This window comes from Anser anser (assembly GCF_964211835.1).
Source record: "Anser anser genome assembly, chromosome: 10".
Classification (NCBI taxonomy): domain Eukaryota; kingdom Metazoa; phylum Chordata; class Aves; order Anseriformes; family Anatidae; genus Anser; species Anser anser.
The window spans coordinates 4,466,672-4,487,089 of NC_139730.1; the positions used below are offsets into that span (position 1 = coordinate 4,466,672).

General features: G+C 41.7%; 1 protein-coding gene across 3 annotated transcripts in view; it reads left to right on the plus strand.

The window, feature by feature from the left end:
• The window catches only part of LOC310904690 (protein FAM169B-like), a 194,999-nt gene that overhangs the window by 37,901 nt on the left and 136,680 nt on the right, over positions 1 to 20,418 (plus strand). For 2 of the 3 annotated variants that reach the window (XR_014588535.1, XR_014588536.1), the window contains exons 8-11: positions 139 to 213; positions 1,160 to 1,474; positions 3,962 to 4,111; positions 16,349 to 16,548. Coding sequence is in view for 1 of the 3 variants with exons in the window: in XM_083849790.1 (XP_083705916.1) it covers positions 139 to 176 (38 nt within the window). In the remaining 2 variants the exon portion in view is untranslated. Of the gene's footprint in view, positions 1 to 138; positions 214 to 1,159; positions 1,546 to 3,961; positions 4,112 to 16,348; positions 16,549 to 20,418 lie in introns of those variants that run through there. The other variant, XM_083849790.1, reaches the window with a different exon arrangement.

Genomic DNA, 20,418 nt, shown 5'->3' on the forward strand with positions numbered 1-20,418 from the left:
CATGAAGGTAGCATTCACATTCACAGCAACAACTATTTTTCTGTTGTTTTTTACATGAAAATTTACATGGAAGTCTGCTAACATTTTTTTTCACTTTTATCTCTTTGTGGGGCAAAACTATTCATCTCATTTCTCCAGAGGATGAAGAAGTCTCTTATGGAGAATATTCAACCTAGTAAACAAAGACAATCAGATGCAAACCAGATGAATAAGGTACAGTGATTAATTTGCCATTTTATGACTTGCTTTTTCATTGGTGGCCTTTTCCCTTTTTACTGAAGTAGTGAGTTTTAATACGAGAAAACATCACAAATAACTATAGATGTTTTTTTACTGCTGGCCCATTGATTTATATAGCTAATCAGTAGTGGTTTGAGATAGTATAAATAGTGAAGTCCAGTTCTCACTAAATGTTTTAGTGTGATGAACTGTAACCAAGCTGGCATACAGCAGATTGCAAGGTTTGCATATATGATGGCTTTCTGAATTGAACTGTTTTTTTTTTTTCCCTTTGCCTCTACAGTGGCTTGTAGTGGCACGAGCCTTTAGAATGAGGAAGACAAGTTCCTTACAGTCCTAATTGCTTTATGCCACTACTGAGCTGCACAACTGACTGTTCTTAGCTTTTTGCAGGATAGAGGCCTAAGACAGGCCAAAAGGTCTGAATGGAGCCTCAGCCTAGATAGGGGAACGTACAAGAAATCACAGTAGTGAAGCTTTTTCACATAATAAAGAAAAAGGAGAGAGGAAATGGAAGCAAAACAAAGTGCTGTAGGAGTTGTTTCCCCAGCACATTCTGGCTGCCGCACAACAATTAAATCAGTTTGTTTTCTCCAGATATGTGTCTCCTGGGGGAGCTATGGCAGTGCTTGCCCCTGTGGTGCACGTTCTTGTGTTATGTTTTGTGGTCATGGCTTCAGAGCCCACCCAGTCAGATCAAGGCTCTGTGCACTTCCAGTTTTCTTTACACTGACACTTTTGGAAACACAGGCAGAGCAGCAGGAGTGAAACTGTTCTATACAAACAGTGCATCAAAGTTTTTTGCCTTGCTTGCTTGTGGTGGCTTTGGTTGACAAAGGCATTTCATACTGATATCAAGTCGCTGCTTATGTTGCTTGTGTATTATTTGGTTTTCCCTGTGTTTTGGTTCTAATTTCAGGGCGTCGAATGGATTCTTGATCTTGGGAAAGTGGCAGGAGATGCCACAGGAAAAAAAAGATGACACAGCAATAGCAAGGACTCTGAACTCTCAGGGACCTGAATGACAGGACATAGAACAAGGTGGAAGCAATAGTCAGCAATGCAAAGGATTCAGAAAGGATTCAGGTCCTGGGGACTTAGTTGGAGACAAGGCCACCAAACAATTCAGAATTATGCCATAATTGCACTCTCAAAAATCAGCAAAATCTCAGTATGGTCTTCAAAAGTTGTAATTGACTATTCATAATTTGTAACGCCAGAGAGATTTCTTCAGGTAAGATACAATTTTTTTTTGCAAGACATTCTCCATCTTGTGTTTTGTCTTAATAAAGCTTTTGTTTACTAGTTGTCTTTTCTTTTTCTTCTTACCAAGAAATTAAGTAGCAGTTGAGCCTATTTATTTCCCCGCTCTGAAAAGATTTTAATGGATTGCATGAGATGTCCAAAAGGGAATAATTGGAGGGCTTGTAGATACTGATGTAAGAAGATATTTCTATGGAAACCACATCTTGCATTATGGAAGAGAGATACTGTAACACTCGTTGGTATCAGAATGAAAACTGTAACCTTCCTTTCAAAGAGAACAATAGGTGTTTCATTTGATTTCATGTGAGCTTTTCTAGCAGAAAAATCTGCCTAAAACTCTGCGGTGGACAGGAGGTTATGCAAACTCCGTTAATGCAGAAAAAGTTTGGTACACAGAAGAGTGAGTAAGATATAGGCCTTAAATGGCCTTTAAATTCAGGCACTGTGATCATACTACAAGTAATTTTAGGGCTTAGCAGTTTGTGTAGATTACATATTGTGTGTTGTATTTCTTGTAGGATCTTTCCTAATTTTTTAGATTTAATTAATGTGGAAGTATGACATATTTTTCCAGATTACTCCGGTTATGGCTTGGTAAAGAAATTTTATTCACCACAAACTGATTCTGTATTAGATTTTTTTTTTTTTTTTAGTGAGGAATTTCTAATGCTTGATTATTGTATTTATGGTTAAGGATGACGCTCTTAAGGATCAGATCTTTAGTCCATTGGAGGAGAAGTCTTTGCAAAGACGTGGGCCCAGTGATGAACAGTAGAATCTTTGTGAACCTGAATGGATTCAGCAGCCTGAATTCTTACATTGGAAGAAGGAACTAATTCAACATTTTGAGGAAGGCAGTTCTCTAGGCAGACATTGTAGGTATATTGTAGGGATGTATATTTTTTCCTCCATCTATTGCATAATTCCTCACATGTATCCCTGTCACCCTGATTTTATTTAAGAACCATAGGTTGTGATTCAATATATCAGTTAATCCTATATCCAAGTAACTCCTCCCATGTTCAGCTGCTCCTTAAACCATATACCTGAAATGCAATGAAATTAGATCTTTCTAGATATCCCTTCAAAAAGAAAACAAAAACAACAAACAACAAACCAAGACAAAAACCTATGCTTAGAAACTACAAGTTTCTGTCGAGAAAACATATAACTGATAACATAAACTGATAACATATAGCCTTAATCATGTTGCTATGGTTCTTTTGTCTCAAAGAGAATCAGTTAGGACTGACTTCACAGTTCATCTTCTGGTTGTTGATTCATCACATCACAAAGGGAATGTTATAAAGACTGCTAGAAACCAATGTCCTCCTGCATAGCAGCCTACTTTCTTACTCAATGTGTGGTTTAATACATACAGATTTTTTTAATACAATATTAATCAAGAATTGTAATGCTCGTTGCTCATAAGTTCGCATCTTACACAGAGAGACATCAAAGCCACAACTTCTAAGGTCCTCCTCAACAGTACTAAACTCCTGGGCTACAGGCTGCAGGAGAGCAAAAAAATTCTATGATTGTATGATTCTTGCCCTGTATTCTTTCAGAAATGCTGACTTGCAGAATTTACAGCCTGAATATTGATTTTGTTTCTTTTTTGTTTTTCTTTGTTGTTGTTATATTAGTGCTTTAAGGTATCTGATTCATTTAGAAGCTTGGATCTGCAGCTTGGTCTTGGCAGTCTGAAGCGCTTCTTAGTGAGATCACAAGAACCCTAAGAGGGCCTGGAGCAGAAATAGATCTAATACCTTCACTGTCATAAGAGAATGTAATAGAAAAAGCAGTACAAATTTCTCACAGTGAAAATTCTCGTGTCTAAAAGAAACCCGTGTTTTTTCATGGGTAGTATGATTTCAGAGTGCTGATAGAGTTGGCAAAGGTTTGACTGAGCATTCAGATTTTTGGACTTACATTTTCAAAACCTTGTATTTAAATTATTTTTGAATCTACACTCTGGTGGTTGTGAGTTGATGTGGTGGCATTTCTCCTTATGAGGCAAGGTAAGTGTGTGTGTGAGAGAGGGATGGCAGTACCTATCTTATGGGCATAGATGCTTAAGTCTGGCCTACGAGTAAGAAGTTAAACATCAGTGTTAGTGTTAGCAGTGATCTGGGTGGGTGGGTGCCAACTAAACAAAGTACTTGAGTCACTCTCCAAAAAAGTAAACATGAACTTTAATGCTAGAAATTTCATTATGTTCATCCATCACGGTGCTTTATGTAATGTAAGCCAGACAATTTCATGCATTGTTGCTGTATCAGAAATCATTGGTTTTGGTTGAAATGCAACTTTTTTTTTTTTAATCCACGAGGATTCTTTCAGTGAGGGGATAGATTGTGATTTAGTCATGACATCAGTGAACAGCGCTGAGATTTTTGGATCTGTCTCTGAGGCACATTTTCCAATCCTTGATTCATTCTTTTTGTCTTTTCAGGTAGGTTTTCTAATTTTTGAAATTCCTTTTAGAAGCCTGAACATCGTCAGAGACCCATTTCCAGTTAAGATCACCCTGACAGTTATAGGCGAGCATTTCCCAGCTGCTGACTCCTCTGGTTGTAAATCATCACAGGATTCTTTCATGCTGGTGGGTGTCTTAGTGGTGAACATGCACTGTAAAAATTATACGACACAGGTATTAAGATGTATTTATTTTAATGTGTTGTCTTTAATAGGCACACTTTATTACTGAAATGTGGAGTCGATCTAGCATCATTATAATGTTACCACGAGATGGCACCATTACATAGCTTAACAGCGTCACCATGTCTTAGATGCTTGAGACAGTGCCCAGGATTTAAATACATTGTGGGTTGGCTTGACTTCTTCAGAGGAAGGTTACTTGTTCAGAGAGAGGAGGATTAGGGTGCAGTAAAGCTTGTCGTGTGTTTGCCATTCAGTCTCATTGTATCTGTGGAGATTGTCCTGAGTTGGGACGGTGTTAAAGGTTTTCAAATAGTTGTGAAGCCAAGATGAAATCACAGAGTAGCACAAATTGAAACTGCACCCAGATGGTGTCCCTTCATACTCTTGTCTCATCAGAAGCCTGGGTAGGACTTTTTCATTTCATGGATTCCCAGCACTAGATAATTCTGTCTCCATTGTTTGACAAATAATTTAAGAATTTATTTTTCTGTTTCTGACCCTCCTCTATCACATACTTTGCTTCAGAGTACTACTGAGTGCTTTCTGTGCCTTTCTTTTCATGTAATAACAGCTGCCATGTAATAGGCTGTGAACGTTTCAGCATTAGAAAAGCAAAGACGTTCTACTTGCCATAAAGGCTAAGTTTCTTCCTTTGCTACTATTTTCTATGTGACCATTCCAAAGGAGAGAAGAGCAGATGAAGAAAGCAGAAGATTATTTATTCATTTATTTATTTTAATTTTTGAAATGTTTAAAGTTTAGTTGAATTGATATAGTAAAACTTAGGTGCAAAGACAAAGTTGTCCATTAAAGGCAGTTCACCGTCTTAATCAAAGGCTAATGCAGACATTTCAAAGTAAGTCACTCTCTGTTCTTTCACTTGCTCTGTGTAAGCCCAAAGCTAACTCTGTCTTTGGAGTGATTTCCCAGTTCGCCAGGCCTGTACTATCCCACTCCATGATCAGTGTGGCATGATGCATCTGTCTGCTAAAAGATAGGAGCTCTCTCCAAGTCTTAGAGTTTATCACATCAGTAAGTTGGGCTAAAGTCCTTCCCTCCCATCTCCATGATGACATTAATGTATTATGGGGTCTGTTTGACCGTTCATAAACTGTTCTTGAAGGATGTGCTTGAGATCGTCTTAAAAATTCTGGAACCTTTCTGCTGTGTTTTTTTTTTTTTTTTGGAAAACTTTTAGAGTTTTAGAAATACAAATTAAACGCTTCTAAAGAACCACTTTTCAGCAGTATTACTTGAGCATTAGAAGTGACCCATCCAAGACTGTCTTATAAGTAGGAGGCAAAATTAGGGGAAAAAAGGGCTAGCTTGTCTGAAAGATAGACTAACCTGGCACCGTTGCATTGGATGTGTCCAAATAAAGGTTCAGTGACATCCTTAGAGCTGAGTGCCTGGCTGATGTCATTGGGATTGATTCTGTCTAAATGACCCATGTTCCTAAAGAAAGTCTGGTCAGTTGCATTGGAATCATTTAGGGGTGTTCAAATCACATTTTAGCATCCTTCATTACCTAATTATGACCTTCTTAACATTGGCATATCACAGATGTTGCAGAAAAGAGAGAGACAAAATTAATATGTACAAATAGAATTTCTGTTTTGCAAACCTGTCACTCAACTGCATAAACAAAGAGTGCATCCATATATAGATAGTTGCTTGGTATTAACTTAGGCTTTCCTTCATGTATTTCTTGCTACAGATGAGCATGCAATAAAATTTTAAGTACACAGGAGACAAAATTAGGAGTTTGTAATTAGCCTGCTTTTCAATTTTTCCTCTTGCAATCCAACTTGATGGTAAAGTCCCTGCTTAATCTTCCCTATTCGCCTTAGACTTTATCCTTGCCTTATTGAATTTTTGTGCCTTGAAGGTGTTTTGTCTTTTTTTTTTTTTTTGGCGGTGGTGTGTTTTTGAAGCAGTCTTTTTGGTTTTAATTGAAAATGGAGGGTTCATTTTTTTGGAAGATCAGTAACCTCCATCTTTTCTTGCAGCCACTTGACATGTAGTTGAAGTTGAACTTCTTTTTTAATTCTCAGGGAGGAGATCAGAGGTTGCATTCACCATACATTTGGGGATGTCAGTATTCATTCAACAACATCTGATTTGTAAATTAATAGCTCAGCCTCTCTGGACTGTGGTATGTTAAAGGTCAGTGACCATGAGCGGAGAAACACTTTGGAGCTATTTGTGCCCTCTGGTAAACAGAGTGGCCCTGGCTTAATGGCATTAGTTCCATGCTGCTTTTAGAAGATAAAGATGTGCAGCATACCTTCAATCCCCCTACCTAGAACCAGTAATCCCCTCCCAGCTTTCTGCAGGGAGGGAGAAGAAGAAACCTGTTCCTAAAAGGATTAGTTCAACTGACTCACTTTCGAAGTTTCTTCCTCCTTGGCATGTCCCTTCTCTTCCGAGCCTTTGATAGCTATCTTAACTAAGATGCATTTTAGGTAAATGACATCTTCAAGCTGCACAATACAAAGGAGCCTTCTGATTTCCCCATCCTCTCTAGATCCTGGGGCTGGCTCAGTCTTTTTTTAAAGCTGTTTCTCTTGTGCTGCATGCAGAGCCCATCTGCTGTAATGCAGACTGAAATGCTGCTTTTATCCTTGTTTGCGTAGAAGGTTGGTGGGTAAATCAATTGGAGTGAAAGATATATTGTCCCTCTTTGCTCCATGTCACAGGCACAAATATCTTCCTTTTAAAGTGTCTCTTGGTAGAAGCCAAAGCCTTTGGCACAAGCCACCTCTGCTAGTTTGACCCCTTTTGTGCATCTGGAATGGAGGAGCACCTCTGAGAAGCACAGAACAAAACCAGCAAAATAGCAAGAGAAGAGGTCACGAAGGTGTCTTGCTCCCTGTAGACATCAGAAGTTTCTGCAAGATGATACTTAGCATGTCCTGCCTGAATGGTTAAGGCATCAAAGACACCGGCACTTTGATAGGTAATATCCTTGGGATAGATCGCAAAGCACATTGCTCTGCCATGCTGGGGGTGGGAGGGAGGGACCTTATGCCTTTCTACTCATTGAGGTGAGTGAGACTGAGAGCTTCAGAGGGCCTTTGGCTTCCAACAGATGGATGTACCATGCTGTGCTCTGGCCTTGCCTGGCTTCTGACTTACAGGCCTAAGCATGCAGAGTGATGTTGCAGTCCTGCAGAGGGATGGGAAGGCAGGTTTCTACCAAAGACAGAGCTGACATCAGTTGCAAGCAATAGAAGTGCTTGATTTTTCCTCTGTACTTTTGCCTGGTCACAGCCTTGCAGTGGCACGCTCTCAGATCAGCCAGTCTCTTTGATGCAACGTAATTACAATGACAGAGGTGATTCTCTGTCCCCTGCCATTCCAGCGATGGTGTCTGAAGGGGAGGTAAGACATTCTGATAATTCACCTCTCAACTTAGCAGGATCAGGACAAACAACCATGCCAAGGGGAAAACCCACTGGTATTAGAAATCCAGGAGGCAGGCAGTGTTCTGCTGTTCAGAGACCAGAAGTGCGGGGTGACACAACCCTGGCAGCTTAGATGCTGGGTTATTCTGTGTATTTGTAGCAGTGGATTGGTTTAACACAGATCAGAAAGAATCATCTTTGCCAAATCTCATGGTTGAACCCCTGCCCAGGACAATAAGCTCATACAGTGATGACATGAGCTGAATTGTGTTCTTCATTGTTGTTATAGATTATACACGGTCCCTTGATTTCATCTGCAATTTTTCATGCGCAGACGCAGTTCTGCTTCTCTACTTTTGTATCCTGCCCAGGAGTAGCGTGGAGCCTCAGACGAGTGTGTTTACCTTCACAAAACCCTGCCAATAACTGCAATTGATTCAAAATGACTTACCCCAGATTCACTTCCCTTATTTAAAAATAAACATGGACTGCCAGTTTTTATATATAATGCCTTAGAAAAGAAAAGTAAGAAAACAACTGAAAATAGGACTCAGCTGATATACAGGCACATGATATAATGCCATTTTGGCTAAAATCTCTCCTGGAACTCAACCAGGGTGAGACTCACTGTGTTGCTGCTTTCTGATGCTGACCTTATTTGTACAACAACCATATCAGTGTGCATCAGACCTGGCTGTCCAGCCACAGCCTCTGGGTAGATCAACCCCACTGAGTCCTGTTGGTGGATTATTTGTGAGAGCCAGCATCCCACCCTGCACTGCTGCTAAGGGTGCAGTTTGAACCCAAGGATGCTCATACTAAACTTAGTAACCGACCCATAGTACCACTTGTTGAGAAATGCTATGTGAATCTGTGGCTTCCGGTGCTGAGGAGTGAACTCACTGTGAGCAAAAATTAGCGAGGATGTATGATGGGCTTTATTAAATTCCCTTAAAGCTTTCCAAGTCATTTGCAGAGGCACAGATGTGCCTCAGTGAGATGATAGGTTTGGGAAGAGAATGAGTATGTTGGCTTGGAGAATGGAGGGCGATGAATTAGAGCTCCTTTGTGGAAGTACGTCTCTTTCTGTACCAAACAGTGGTTTCAACTTTACTAATTAATGTTGTTGTTTTTCTTCTTACTGTAGTGTAAGCTGTCCTAGCCTGACCTATTGGTTCATGAGATAAAAGGGGTTAGCTAATCAGAATGGAGATCCCCTCTACAGGCTTATCCAAATCTTTACTAAAAGTATAATATCCATGAACACAAATAGAACAACACATCTAAGAATTATGTATCTGGGAGTTTAAAGGGGGTGGTGGTGTTTAAAAAAAAAAAAAAAAAGTCCGTGTTGCTTTGAGGTTATTTTAAAAACTGAAACTGAATAGGTCAATACCCCTTAAGCTTTTTGGTCTTTAATTCTCTTAATGGTATAGCAAAAATCGTTAATTGTATTATTAAAAAAGCTTTGAAGACTGTATTAATGTAATGTGACCTCGGATCAGTCAAGAACACATTTTCATTATGATTAAAAGATTCCTTGTCCTGAAACATTGATCTCATCTTCAGCAGAGTATGTCAGATGGAGAGGGGATGCTACTGGGTCTGGACAGTAGATGGCAATATTGCATTTCTTTCTGCAGCGTGCTCAGCTGTAAATGCTCACCTCAGAAATGGGCCATGAACTTTTTCCCTCAGTTTCCAAGAGCAGCTTTACACTCGCAGTGTATTAAAAATTCCAGAAGGAAAATAATTCAAAATTAAATTGTGAAGCCGAATTTCTTCAGTTACTGCTGTCAGGTGCCTGAGCTGCAGGACCCAAACTGCCCTGATCCTGTGCGTCAGCTCTGAGAACGGGCATTGACATGTTAGGGACCATCAGCATTGTCCGTCTTGTAGCAGGGATTCCTGGAGGCAGGATACGACTCGTGCGCTGCTGAGATTTTTGTAGCATTTTGGTGGATTTCCCACCTGTGATTGCATCAGCAGAGTGAAAGCTCTATCAACTAGTTTAATTAATTTAAGGGTTAGGGAAGTTCAGAGAGGAACCCAGCTAGCGTGTCCTCCTTTGTACTGCGGTATTTGGACAGACCTTAGAGCAGGTCGTATGAGAAAGACTTTACGAAGAGGTAGGGATGAGGATGGGGTGTGGTACAGGGTCTTACACACATCGGCTGTGCTGTGCCCTGACGTGCTATGCTGCTGAGTAGGCGGACAAGGATTTTGGAATGAAAGTGACATCTGAGGTCAGCAATTTATGAAAATGAAATAAACTGTGGCAGCTCCAAGATACCATGCATGTACAGTACTACCCCTTCATTGTCCTGTGGGCATATGCCATGTGTCTCCACAGCTTTGTGAGGTACCAAGGTAATTGCCTTAAAACTCCTTGCTACACAGGGTGTTGCAGGATGCTAGCGTACGCACTAGGTGATGGGAAGCAGAGGGGTGCACTGGCTGGTGTTAAAGCTTCAGTGCTGCTGACTTTTCTATAAATAACTGCTGTCTGCTGTAATTGGTCACGTCACAGTCCATGGTGATCTTTTTTATTATTGCTGGCTGCTGGAAAACTCCTGGAGGCATAGAATAGATACCATGAAGATCCTGCACCCAGCAATGTTTCCCCATGTGACACAACAGGGTAAAGCAGAAATAGTGTTTACAAGGAGATGGAGAAGAATTTTCTGCAGCAGGAAGGATGGAAAAAAAAAAAAAAAGAGATTGCACCTCTGAAATGATAGCAGCAGGCCATCTCTCATGCAGGATATTGCTGGTCTTGTGGAAAGAGAAAATCTTCATAGGGTTTCTAGTGATGCACTGAATGGGTATTATTTGCCTCTGACTTACTTACGGATATTTTTCAGCTCTCCATAAAATAACAGTGTCTTGCAAGAAATTGAAAACTAGAGAAAAAGAAGTAGGTAGTTGGCTTTTGTGAGATGTGTGTGGCTAAAATATATGGTATGCTCCATCCCGAAGGATTCAGAACAATTCACAGACCGAGTGCTCAAAGCTACACGCTGCCCACCCTTAAATGGAGCACAGCACCAAGGGGAAGCTGCCCAGCATCAGGAATCAACACGTCTATTGAGGAAGGGCAGAACAGCACTGCAGTTAGATGCTCAGGAGGGGATCTGAGTGGAAAGGGTTGAATTGCCAAGCTTTGCTTGGAGGTGAGCATCTGAAATCCTTACCGTTCTGAGAAGTGAGAGCTGTAGTGAACCACTAAAGAACTGTAGTGGCTTTAAGGCCACCAGGTGGGTGCGGGTCATCCTCCTGTCCTTAATTTCTACCTCCGTCTGAAGCAGCATTTGCCCCTCTACAACGCAGTGTGGCATGGTGCATGCATTAGGGAATGCGTGTTTCACTGGCCTAATAAAAACTTTGCTCGTGTTGACAAAGAATTTATTAGAACTGAAATCTTTCCAGCATGACAAAGCAGCTGGCACAGGGAACAGGACTGTGGAGGGACTTGTCAACAGGCTCTCAATTGACTTTTGCTGACTGATATCTCAAGATTAGGTGCTTTGGAGGACAGTTAATATAAGAAAGGATTGCAATCAGATCTGGGTTTCTGTCCTGGATATTTGCTCTCGGTGGGAACTGTCTGGTTCTAGCAGTGTGTTTCTGTGCATTTTGGAAGGAACACTGGAAGCCCATGTAGCTTTGGGTCAGAAATATATTCTCCTTCAAAACATGCCAGGGAAGTGTCAATGGGACAGAAGTGGCCTGAAAAGTCCCCATGGAAAAGAACAGCAGTGTGCCTTCCGTGGCCTCACACAGCCCCACCAAGTGCTTCCCGGGGCCGGGTTTGGCAGCAAGCTGTAGTGCTGTGAAAAGGCAGGTACTGTATGAAAGCCATTGCTTGCTTATGAAAAAAGTCTATTTTTTTCTGGCATGGATTTGCTCCTCCAGGAGAGAATTAACTTGCCATGATTGGGAAGGTGCCTAGCAGTAGTTGGACTTTATCTGCTTAATATAGTGAGTTATCCAAAGCAATGAAATACCCGTCCCTTAGCAGCACAGCACTCCAGTAGCAGGAGGCTAGCCTGGGACTTCCACCTGCTGATCTTCAGCCTGTGCCATCTCTGCTGTATGTCAGTTTCTGTGGGTGAAGATGAATACCCAGAGCCGTATGCAGACCACCTGATGACGTGGTGCTTTCCGTGGTCTCCCGGCTTTCTCCAGCCAGGATTCCCTAACTCTAATGAGTGCTTTCAGTCGTTTGTTGTGCTCATGAAGTTAAATGCCTGCATTTATCTTAGGTGCCAACAGAAGCAGCCTGCTTATGTCCAATGTATCGCAACAACAATGTGATGATTAATGTATAGTATTTGCCCCTCAGACAGTAAAAGGAAACAAAACCACAAACAAACTGGAAGCAAATTGTGGGGGTGGTGGGCAACTGATAGAATAAGCTGGAGAAAAGGGAGGAAGAACAGTAATGTCTGAAAATCCAGATGGAGAAGTTCAGATCTTTGCCTTCATTTGAAGTCTTCATAAATGGGAATTCAGCACTGAGACTGCTCAAACCAAAAGGGAACAGTACTGAGAGAAGATAATAACTATTCAGAAACAGTAAAGATAGTCACCTGAGAGAAGAAAGCAAGCTCTGGGAGTGTAAAATCCCAGCCAAAAACAGTGTTACAGGCAAGGAAATGAGCACATCTGAAGTAGCTCCTGAGACCCAGGAGTAATCCTGAGTGACCTGTTTGGATTCGGTGAAGACAATGATGAGACAAATAATTATGTCTGGAGGAGGCTGTGGTGTTCTGCAAACTGGTGAGAGAGAAAGCTCTTCTCCCCATCTGGCTTTGAGGACCGGGCACCAGAAAAGAGCCCCTCTGATCTGATGTCGAACTTGTGTTTTCCACGCTAATTTGCGCTGCTCTGGCACCCTGCATAAAGATGAAGGTAAGTTCTCCTATTCAAGCAGTTCTTTCTCCTTCAGATGACTAGTTCTCATTGTGAGTAACTAATTTAGTGAGGGAAGGGAGCGTCAGCTCCTAGGTTGCTGATGTAGAGTTTGATTTTTGTTTCACTGACAGTTATTATTGTTGCTCTTGTCTTCAGGTACCAGGAGAAGAAATGAGCAAACTCCTCTGACACCAGTTTTCACCATGACAGTAATTTGAGTAGAAACAGCTTTGCCTGCAAATAAATAAATAAATATTATATGAAAAGCTTCGGATGGAGCTGCCATGTTCGTTCTTGTTTCTAAAGCCCCCACAGGCCATGTCACATATGTGGGTCATGAGGTCTATCGATTATGTGTCAGACCCTTAGGTGTCAGTAATCAATAACACTAACCTGCAGAAAATGCAGCAGAGATTTGCTAAACCAACTCTTTGCATTGTTCTTATTCTTGTATTTACATTTTCTGTGCCTCACTAACAATAACAGAATACATACCAGCAAAGGCAGGGGAGACAAAACCATCATTTGGCTACCAACTCATTTACTGTCCATATTCCTCTGATTTTACATGGCTCTGGGTGAGATGGCAGGATGAGGAGGGGCAAGACAGGAAAGGGTATTTCCAATTGAATGGCTTCTGAGAAGTAGAAATGAAAGTGATTGAGTTGGGAGGACCTAAACATTTTGACCTTGACAGCTTATTAATATTTAACAAGGTGCCAGATTTTTCTTTGACACTGGAAATTGTTGCGACTGCCTGTCTCCAGCAGCCTGAGTCTGCTTTTGCAGTCCACCATATCTAATGTACCTGCTTCCAGTCTCAAATAGTTCTTATTCACAAATGCTTTCCTTTATTTGCTATTTCGGAGAATAAGGAAGGTAGTTTGGCAGATTAAGTTATGAATTTTTTCATTCAAACTTCATATCTCTTTATGTTCGCAGTGGGTCACTGGGCAGACTGTGGTTTTCTTGTGTTGATTGTGGTTTTTCGAATCATTCCTCAAACAACTTTTAACAAAACATTGTATTTATTTTTCCTTTTTAGTTTGCAGGTTGTTTGTGAGCTGTTCACTGTGACAGTTAAGTCTTTTAAATGTAAGCAGCTCTGATGAGATAAATATAACAATTTGGAATTTGTATTTTTATTTGAATTAATGCAATACTTCAAGACTGTGTATGAAATTGGGATCCTATTGGGGGTGGGAGAAAAGTCTATGCCATAAAGATAATGTAGCATCGAACGAGCAATACTCAATAGAGGAGATGAAGAGTAGGAGAAAGTAATATCTTTATGTATAATTTAGGTGGTCTGCCTCCCCACTCTTTTGGTGCCTGTCTCTCTCTCTGCATTATCTAGGTGGATTAGCTTCCTAATGTAGATGAGTAGACCTAAATGACTTTACCAAGGTCACACAAAAAGTTTGTGGTGGGGCTGGATATTGAACTGGTTCAGCAAATACCAGTCCAGTGTCCTGAATACGTTAAAACAAACAAAACCATTCAGACATCCATGGGCATTTCTCTTTCTGTACTCTTAATTAAATTAATGAAAAACTCAAAAACTCCTTTATCTAAAGAGTTAGTTCTGTGTTAAACTGACAGAGAGGATCCCTAGATTAGAGAACTGTTGGGTTTGGATTTAGAAATTTCCAATCAAGACCATGAACGAATTCTCAAGGCCGTTTCTATTAATGCTCCACAACATAGGTGTAAACTTTGAGATCTCTGAGGTTAATTATTTAGGGTTTTCACTTGGAGATACTTGTCAATCTACTAGGGTAATTTTTTCATTGCACCTCAAGACTTACGTCAAGGCACTTCTGTCTTTTTAGTTGTTTTGAAGAGTAGTCCAGAAGATCTTTAAGAATTTCATATTATTTTTTACTGCTCCAGCTGTGCTGTAAAGTCTGATTCTGATAATTCATCTGTTCCCCTTAATAGAACTAGGCAAACATTCGGTGATTTGAGTTTTACAGTGTGTATTTATGCCTTGCCATTGGGGAATAGGCTTCCATTTTGTATTTAGAAAGTTTTAAAATGAAACCTGAAAATATTTTCACTCTCTTTACAATGTTTAAATTGCAAAGCACCCTGTTGCTGCCTTGAGCTTTCTGCATTGTGAAAAATCAGTCATTTCACTGATAATCCACTTACAACTGTGCTCAATTACCCACTTGCACTGTGAGTTGCCAAGTATTTGCCTAATTGCAGAGGATAAAACCTCTTTGGAAAAATTGGGTAAAAAGTGACTGCCAGGAGGGATAAGGTTGGAGGGAAAGACTGCCAGGGAAGGAGGAATGCTTGTAGTTGGGGGCTGGAAGAGAGAAGGATGTAAAGAAGAGACATGGAAAATGCAGAGAAGTCAGAGAACCTGAAAGAAAAAAAATCAAGACAAGAAAATATGAAAGCACTGTGGCTTGGTGGAGGAGGTCTAACAGATGGAAGAGAAGAAGATTTATGTACAGCTTTGCAAGTGAACTTTTGGGTGACCATGGACCATTTACATCACCTCCATGGCCTCAGTTTCACCTTCTGTGAAATAGGTCCTGTGGTACTTGCCCTCCTCTGAGATGCACGGATGGGAAAGGCTAGACGAGAGCTTCTCTAACACTGGTTATTCTGATTTATTGTTTTTCCTTTGCTAAGCCAGCATTTAGCCAATGGCACTCTGCCCTTTCACTTGTAGGAGAACTAAAAACCTAAAGAAAGAAAAACACACTGCTCCTCAGCTCTCTTTCGGGAAAGGAGGGAGGCTTTTAATTATTTAAGCATCTCCTTTTCATGTTGCTTCTGGTTTTTGAATCGTTATCGTTATAGTTGTTAAGGCTATAGGCTCTGCATAAATCATTTAAATAAATAATAAATAAGTCATATCATTAAGTAATACACTGGTATTATTTATGGCTGTAGGGAGAGGGTAGGATGTGGAGAAGATTGTGTTTAAAATGGAAAGAAGCCTTTGTTAGGCTCCTCATTTGAAACCCTGCCTTTTTTGGGGTTGAGGCGTTCGCTTTTGGAAGCTGTCCTGGGAGGTGGGCATCCTTGGAGAGAATTACCCACCAGCTGCCTGCCTCTGACACTGCCTCAGACACTGCTGTCGCTGGGCACACCGTGTGTCCCATGGCATGGCTCCTGCTGAGGGCAGCTGTCCTCAGACCTCTTGTCGCTCTCCTTGTTGCTTTTCTCTCAAAAAGGACTTGAGGTTTTGCGTCAGGCAGCGCTCAGCGGTGCGGTGTTTTGTTTTGGGCAGGCTTTATGACTGCTCAGGTCCGGTGGCAGCACACGTAGAGCATTGCCTCCGAGGCATTCCTTTGTGTAAACGGATGAAGGCGTAATATTTAGTGGGCTGTTCTCAAAGTCTTGTCTCACAGCCTTATCACTGAAGTCTTTTCTTCCTCAGTAAAAGCAGAACCAGTCATTTCAAGTCAGAATACATATTCTTATTATACATATTTGTGATTAAAGATAGGATGGTATTACTTCAAAATCTTATTTTTGAAAGAAGAAAAATAATTATGAAAATATTTTAGTTAGAGTGTTGCACTCCACTCTTACTGTTGCTCTGAATTTTTGTTTGTCTGATTATTTTTCCTTGGCTGAATTTTCCACACAATTTAAGTATTCAAAAGGAAAAAATTGCCCCAGCTAGTCCTGCTTCCTGGATGTGGCTCATCATTGCCAAGTGGCTGGGGACACGTCAGTTCTGTAATTTGGTGAAAATAAGCAAGACAATTATAAAAGAATTATCAGTGGGTGATGAGAAGAAGTACAATTTTATCAATAATTATGTCTCTGTGCAGGGTGATAAGTGTGTTTACTGAACTGTTATCTATAAATGCTTAACTGTTTTTCAGAAGGACTTCCTAAATCCAGATAAGTAACTCCTTGGGGCCTGCCGTGTGCTGCTGGTTGTGCTGCTGTGCACAGGAAGACCGGTGCGTGACATTAGTGCCATCCATGCTGCGTCAAAGAGCGTGAGCCTCTGCTGAAACCTTACGATGCCTCCCAGACACAGAGCCAGACAGCATCCCCACAAGGCTTCCCAGTTGCATAGGTAAAATTGAACTTGGGTGCCTTTTAGGGTGTTGGGGACGAGACCAGGGGAAGGGGCCAGGCAGGCACTGGCTGCTCTGGAGGGTTTGAGAGGGGAGAGAAGTGGACCAGCATGGAAAGCAGAAGGAGGCTTTTGCTTCTGTTGAGTGGGATGGGACTGGGCACAGTTTGTGTTGCTGGGAGAAACTCTGCTGTTTCTCTGAGACGGATTAGCCTTGTATTTTGACCTTCTTCTTAACCCCAAAAGTCACAGCTGCAGGTAGGTCTCATGCTGCTGCCTCCTCTTACTGCACCTTGGGACAGCTTTGGTGGGAGCCATACCCACCGATTTATTCTCTGGAAGCACTGGGTTTTCTCTTCCTGGGGGATACTGACGTTGTTTCAGTGACTGGATTTTCAGGGTGTACAGGACTCAGATACACAGACAGTGAAAATACGTGAGGCTGATGAGCCCGTTGCTTCTGCTCTCACGATGAACATGCAAGCGCTTAATCCCACAGCAATCTCCCACCATTCCATGCTGTATTTTAAAACCACATACCACCTGCTGAAACCCAGCTCCTTGAGGCCACGTAATGTTGCTGTAAGGGGTGTCCTGGATGAGCAGGAAGTGAGGAGCAGTGGTGCTTGTTACAAAGCAGGTAGCTGGCTGTATGACCCGTGAGTTCTCTAGCCCTAAGCACAGATCTGTGTTTACTTTCTGAGGTGCTGTGTTCCACTTGTCCTGTCTTGCAGAGGATACAATAGTTGTTTTTTTATTGTCACCACTTCCCTGAACTCACTGATGTTGATCTTGTTTATGCCTCATTTATTGCTGTGCATGCCATTTTCGCAGTTTTTTTTTTTTTAATTGCATTTCAAATTCAACTTCCAAGCACTGGCTTGAAGTTCTAGAATAACTACTTTTGCAGGACTTCCCTTCCCCTATATAACCAAGGATTACAGTTTTCCACTGGTAAGTCCAATGTCTCGAGGATGTATAAATACAATTTCCTGGCCTTTGCCTGCTTTTGAATCAGCTAAGTGAACCTGGCTCTAGCGAGGTGGAAAACCTCAGAAGTTTCTTTTCCCCTGGGGCAGGATCCATCCAACTCTTCGCCAGTGAGAAATACCACCAAGTCAGCATAACTAATATTCGGAAACTTACTGCTGTCCTTACCCTTAGTGCAAGTCCCCAGCTGGGACTTGAGCTCACTGAGGTTCGGTGCACTGAAGCAGCTGGTGCATGTAGCCAGCACACCTTGTGATCCCCTCACCTGCTCCCACCAATCACCGATGGAGTTTTTTGCTGCTTATTTTGAATTGGCTTTAATATTCTTTTAAATAATTCTTAAGTGTGACTTTTTCAGTGCAAGACTGGGAACTATGACTAATTATAAAATCATTACATGATTAAACTCAATTAACTTCAAATAACCCTTGAAATTTGCTTAATGTCAGCCCTTGGCCCTGCTCGAACCAATAAATATTGCTCACCTTTTGTAATGGCTATGAAGAGAGGTGGTTGCAGAGCATGATTGTTCAGAGTCGGCTGAACCAGAGATCAGCCTTACAGAGCAGGGTTAAACTGGTCCCAAAGAGCTGAACGCTACCATAGCAAGAAGGGGAATGGAGTCTCCTGCTCCTAGCTGGGATATTTTTCCCCATATTTTTCTCTCCGGTAATAAAGCTTTGAAAATTCTTTTCAGCCTTCCATTCAGTGGTCCCGATCTGCTTTGCAAATGTTAATAAGGGTTAAACCTCACAAAACCACCAAGGCAGGGGAAAGTACTGTCATCCCCATTTAGACACGGGAAACCAAAGCATAGATGATAGATGAGTGAAGTGAATCGCACAAGGGTCAGTAGCAGGAACAAAATCCTAAAACTTCTGTCCCATTATATGTTTTAGCTAGGGCTGTTTCTTGCATAATGCTCCCAGTTTCTTATAGCTGTATCAAAGAAAAGGTCTCCTTTCTCAATTATTGGGCACCTCTGGTTGTTCTGGGGTGTTTTCTTTTTTCCCCTCCTTTATGAAGCCATCTCTGGTTCCAGTCTGTCATACAGCTAGATCCTGGCAACAGAGCTGGCAAAAGCGTGCAGAAGAATCCCAGCAGCTCTGTTTCTGCGTTCAGTTCCTGTGAGGACAGAAGGGGATGTCATTATTGCTACTGTTCCTGGCAATCTGCTCTGACTGGGAAACTGGAGCGGACAGTAGCATTGTTCTCACTGGAGGTAGGCAGTAGATGATGGATAGAATTTTCCCAGTAGGTGATTAGATGGGCATGGTAACTAGACAGTCATAAAGATGCCTGATCATCTATTCTCAGATGTCCCATGTATGCTGTGCTGGCCATGAAATGTTCTCAGCATCTTGCTGACTTCCAGCCCTTCTCCATTACGAATCCTACTTTTCTTGATGAGTCCTGCCTGAGAGTGGGTTTCGAGGCTCCTTGAGGAAAAAAAAATTTTCAACCCCCTGCCCTGCCCCTTTTTTTTTCTTTTTTCCTTTTTTTTTTTTTTTCTTTTCCTGGAGACAGCACATAGCTCTGCTATCACCGTTGAAATAACTGTATTTGGGAGCTGACTCTTAAAGTAAGCGGGAGAATGGTTGATTAATGTACCTATGTGCAATAGAGCAGTGTATTTGAGTCTTCAGATTTTGGAGACTATATTTTGTCTATCAACGATGAATGTGAATGGATCATCAGTGTTGACTATTAACAGAGTCTTCTTTTTCCTTTGTTTGCTGGAACTCATGTAGGTCTTTATAGACTTTTATAGTCCTCTTTATAGAGGACATCACATGAGGTCTCAACCCATCTGTTAAACAATAGAAGTAGTGAGAGAGACAGGATGTAACCACTCCTCCCCAAACATGAGCCCTGTATCTCCAGCTCACTGTTTGAGTCTGGTTTTGTGGCTGGGAGTGCCCTAGGGTCATCGCTGAGCAGCTCGTTCAACTGTGACTTGTGAATGATGAATGCCCCCACTCAAATTACAGATCGCTATCCCATGACAAAAATCACCACTATTGTTGGCCTCCTCAGGGGCAGCAGGGGGTGACTGGACCATGGTGGAGGGCTTCACTTGCTGCAACGCTGCGCTTTCCCTGCTGGTAAATGGAAATCTGACAGCGATCCGTCCTGCAGGACGTGTGGCGGGGAAGTTTGGCTCACCACGTGCCGTTCTGTCCCTTCGCTGTAGACAGAGTTTTCCTGTCTGTGGCACTGCCAGGCAGATTAGTTAGGGTCAAAAGCTGACTACATGGATATTTAACCTTTGAATGAACCTCGCTAAAATAAAGACAAGAAATGTGTTCTGCAGTGCTCTCTCCAGTACTTGAGGATGGATCTGAACATCAAAGGAGGGGTAGCTCAGAAAGACAGAGCCTCAGTTGTGTTCTTGAAATCAGAAGAGTGTACAAATTCCCCTCTTCTCTTTGGGGGGAAAAAACTCCCCAGTGAGTCTGGCCTATGCTTGCTGTTTGTATTATGTTTCTCCATTTGCCATGACAAGTCCTCATAAAAAATAGTTTAAAGAAACAAGTTGGGGTCTGAGATGTTAATGAAATGAAGGGACCATTACGTTTAACTACTTGCATTAAAATAGTTCCTGTACTAGAACTAGTTTGGGCAATGTCTGTCCCTCTGTTTAGATAGACAGAAAGTCTATCAGTTCATCGTCTGCTTTCTGGGGACAAAGTAAAGTCCTGGGAAGTCCTCTCTTCCCCTCAGAAAGGAGTGAGCATAGCAGAACCAGCAGTGATGAACGTGCAGTAAAAGTTTGGGCTGTTCTAAAGCGCCCTGCAGCCAGCAGAGTTGGGACAAACGTTTGGCAGCGATTTCTTCCCAGCTGCATGCGGGCCTCCTGCGATGGGAAGTCAGGAGCCA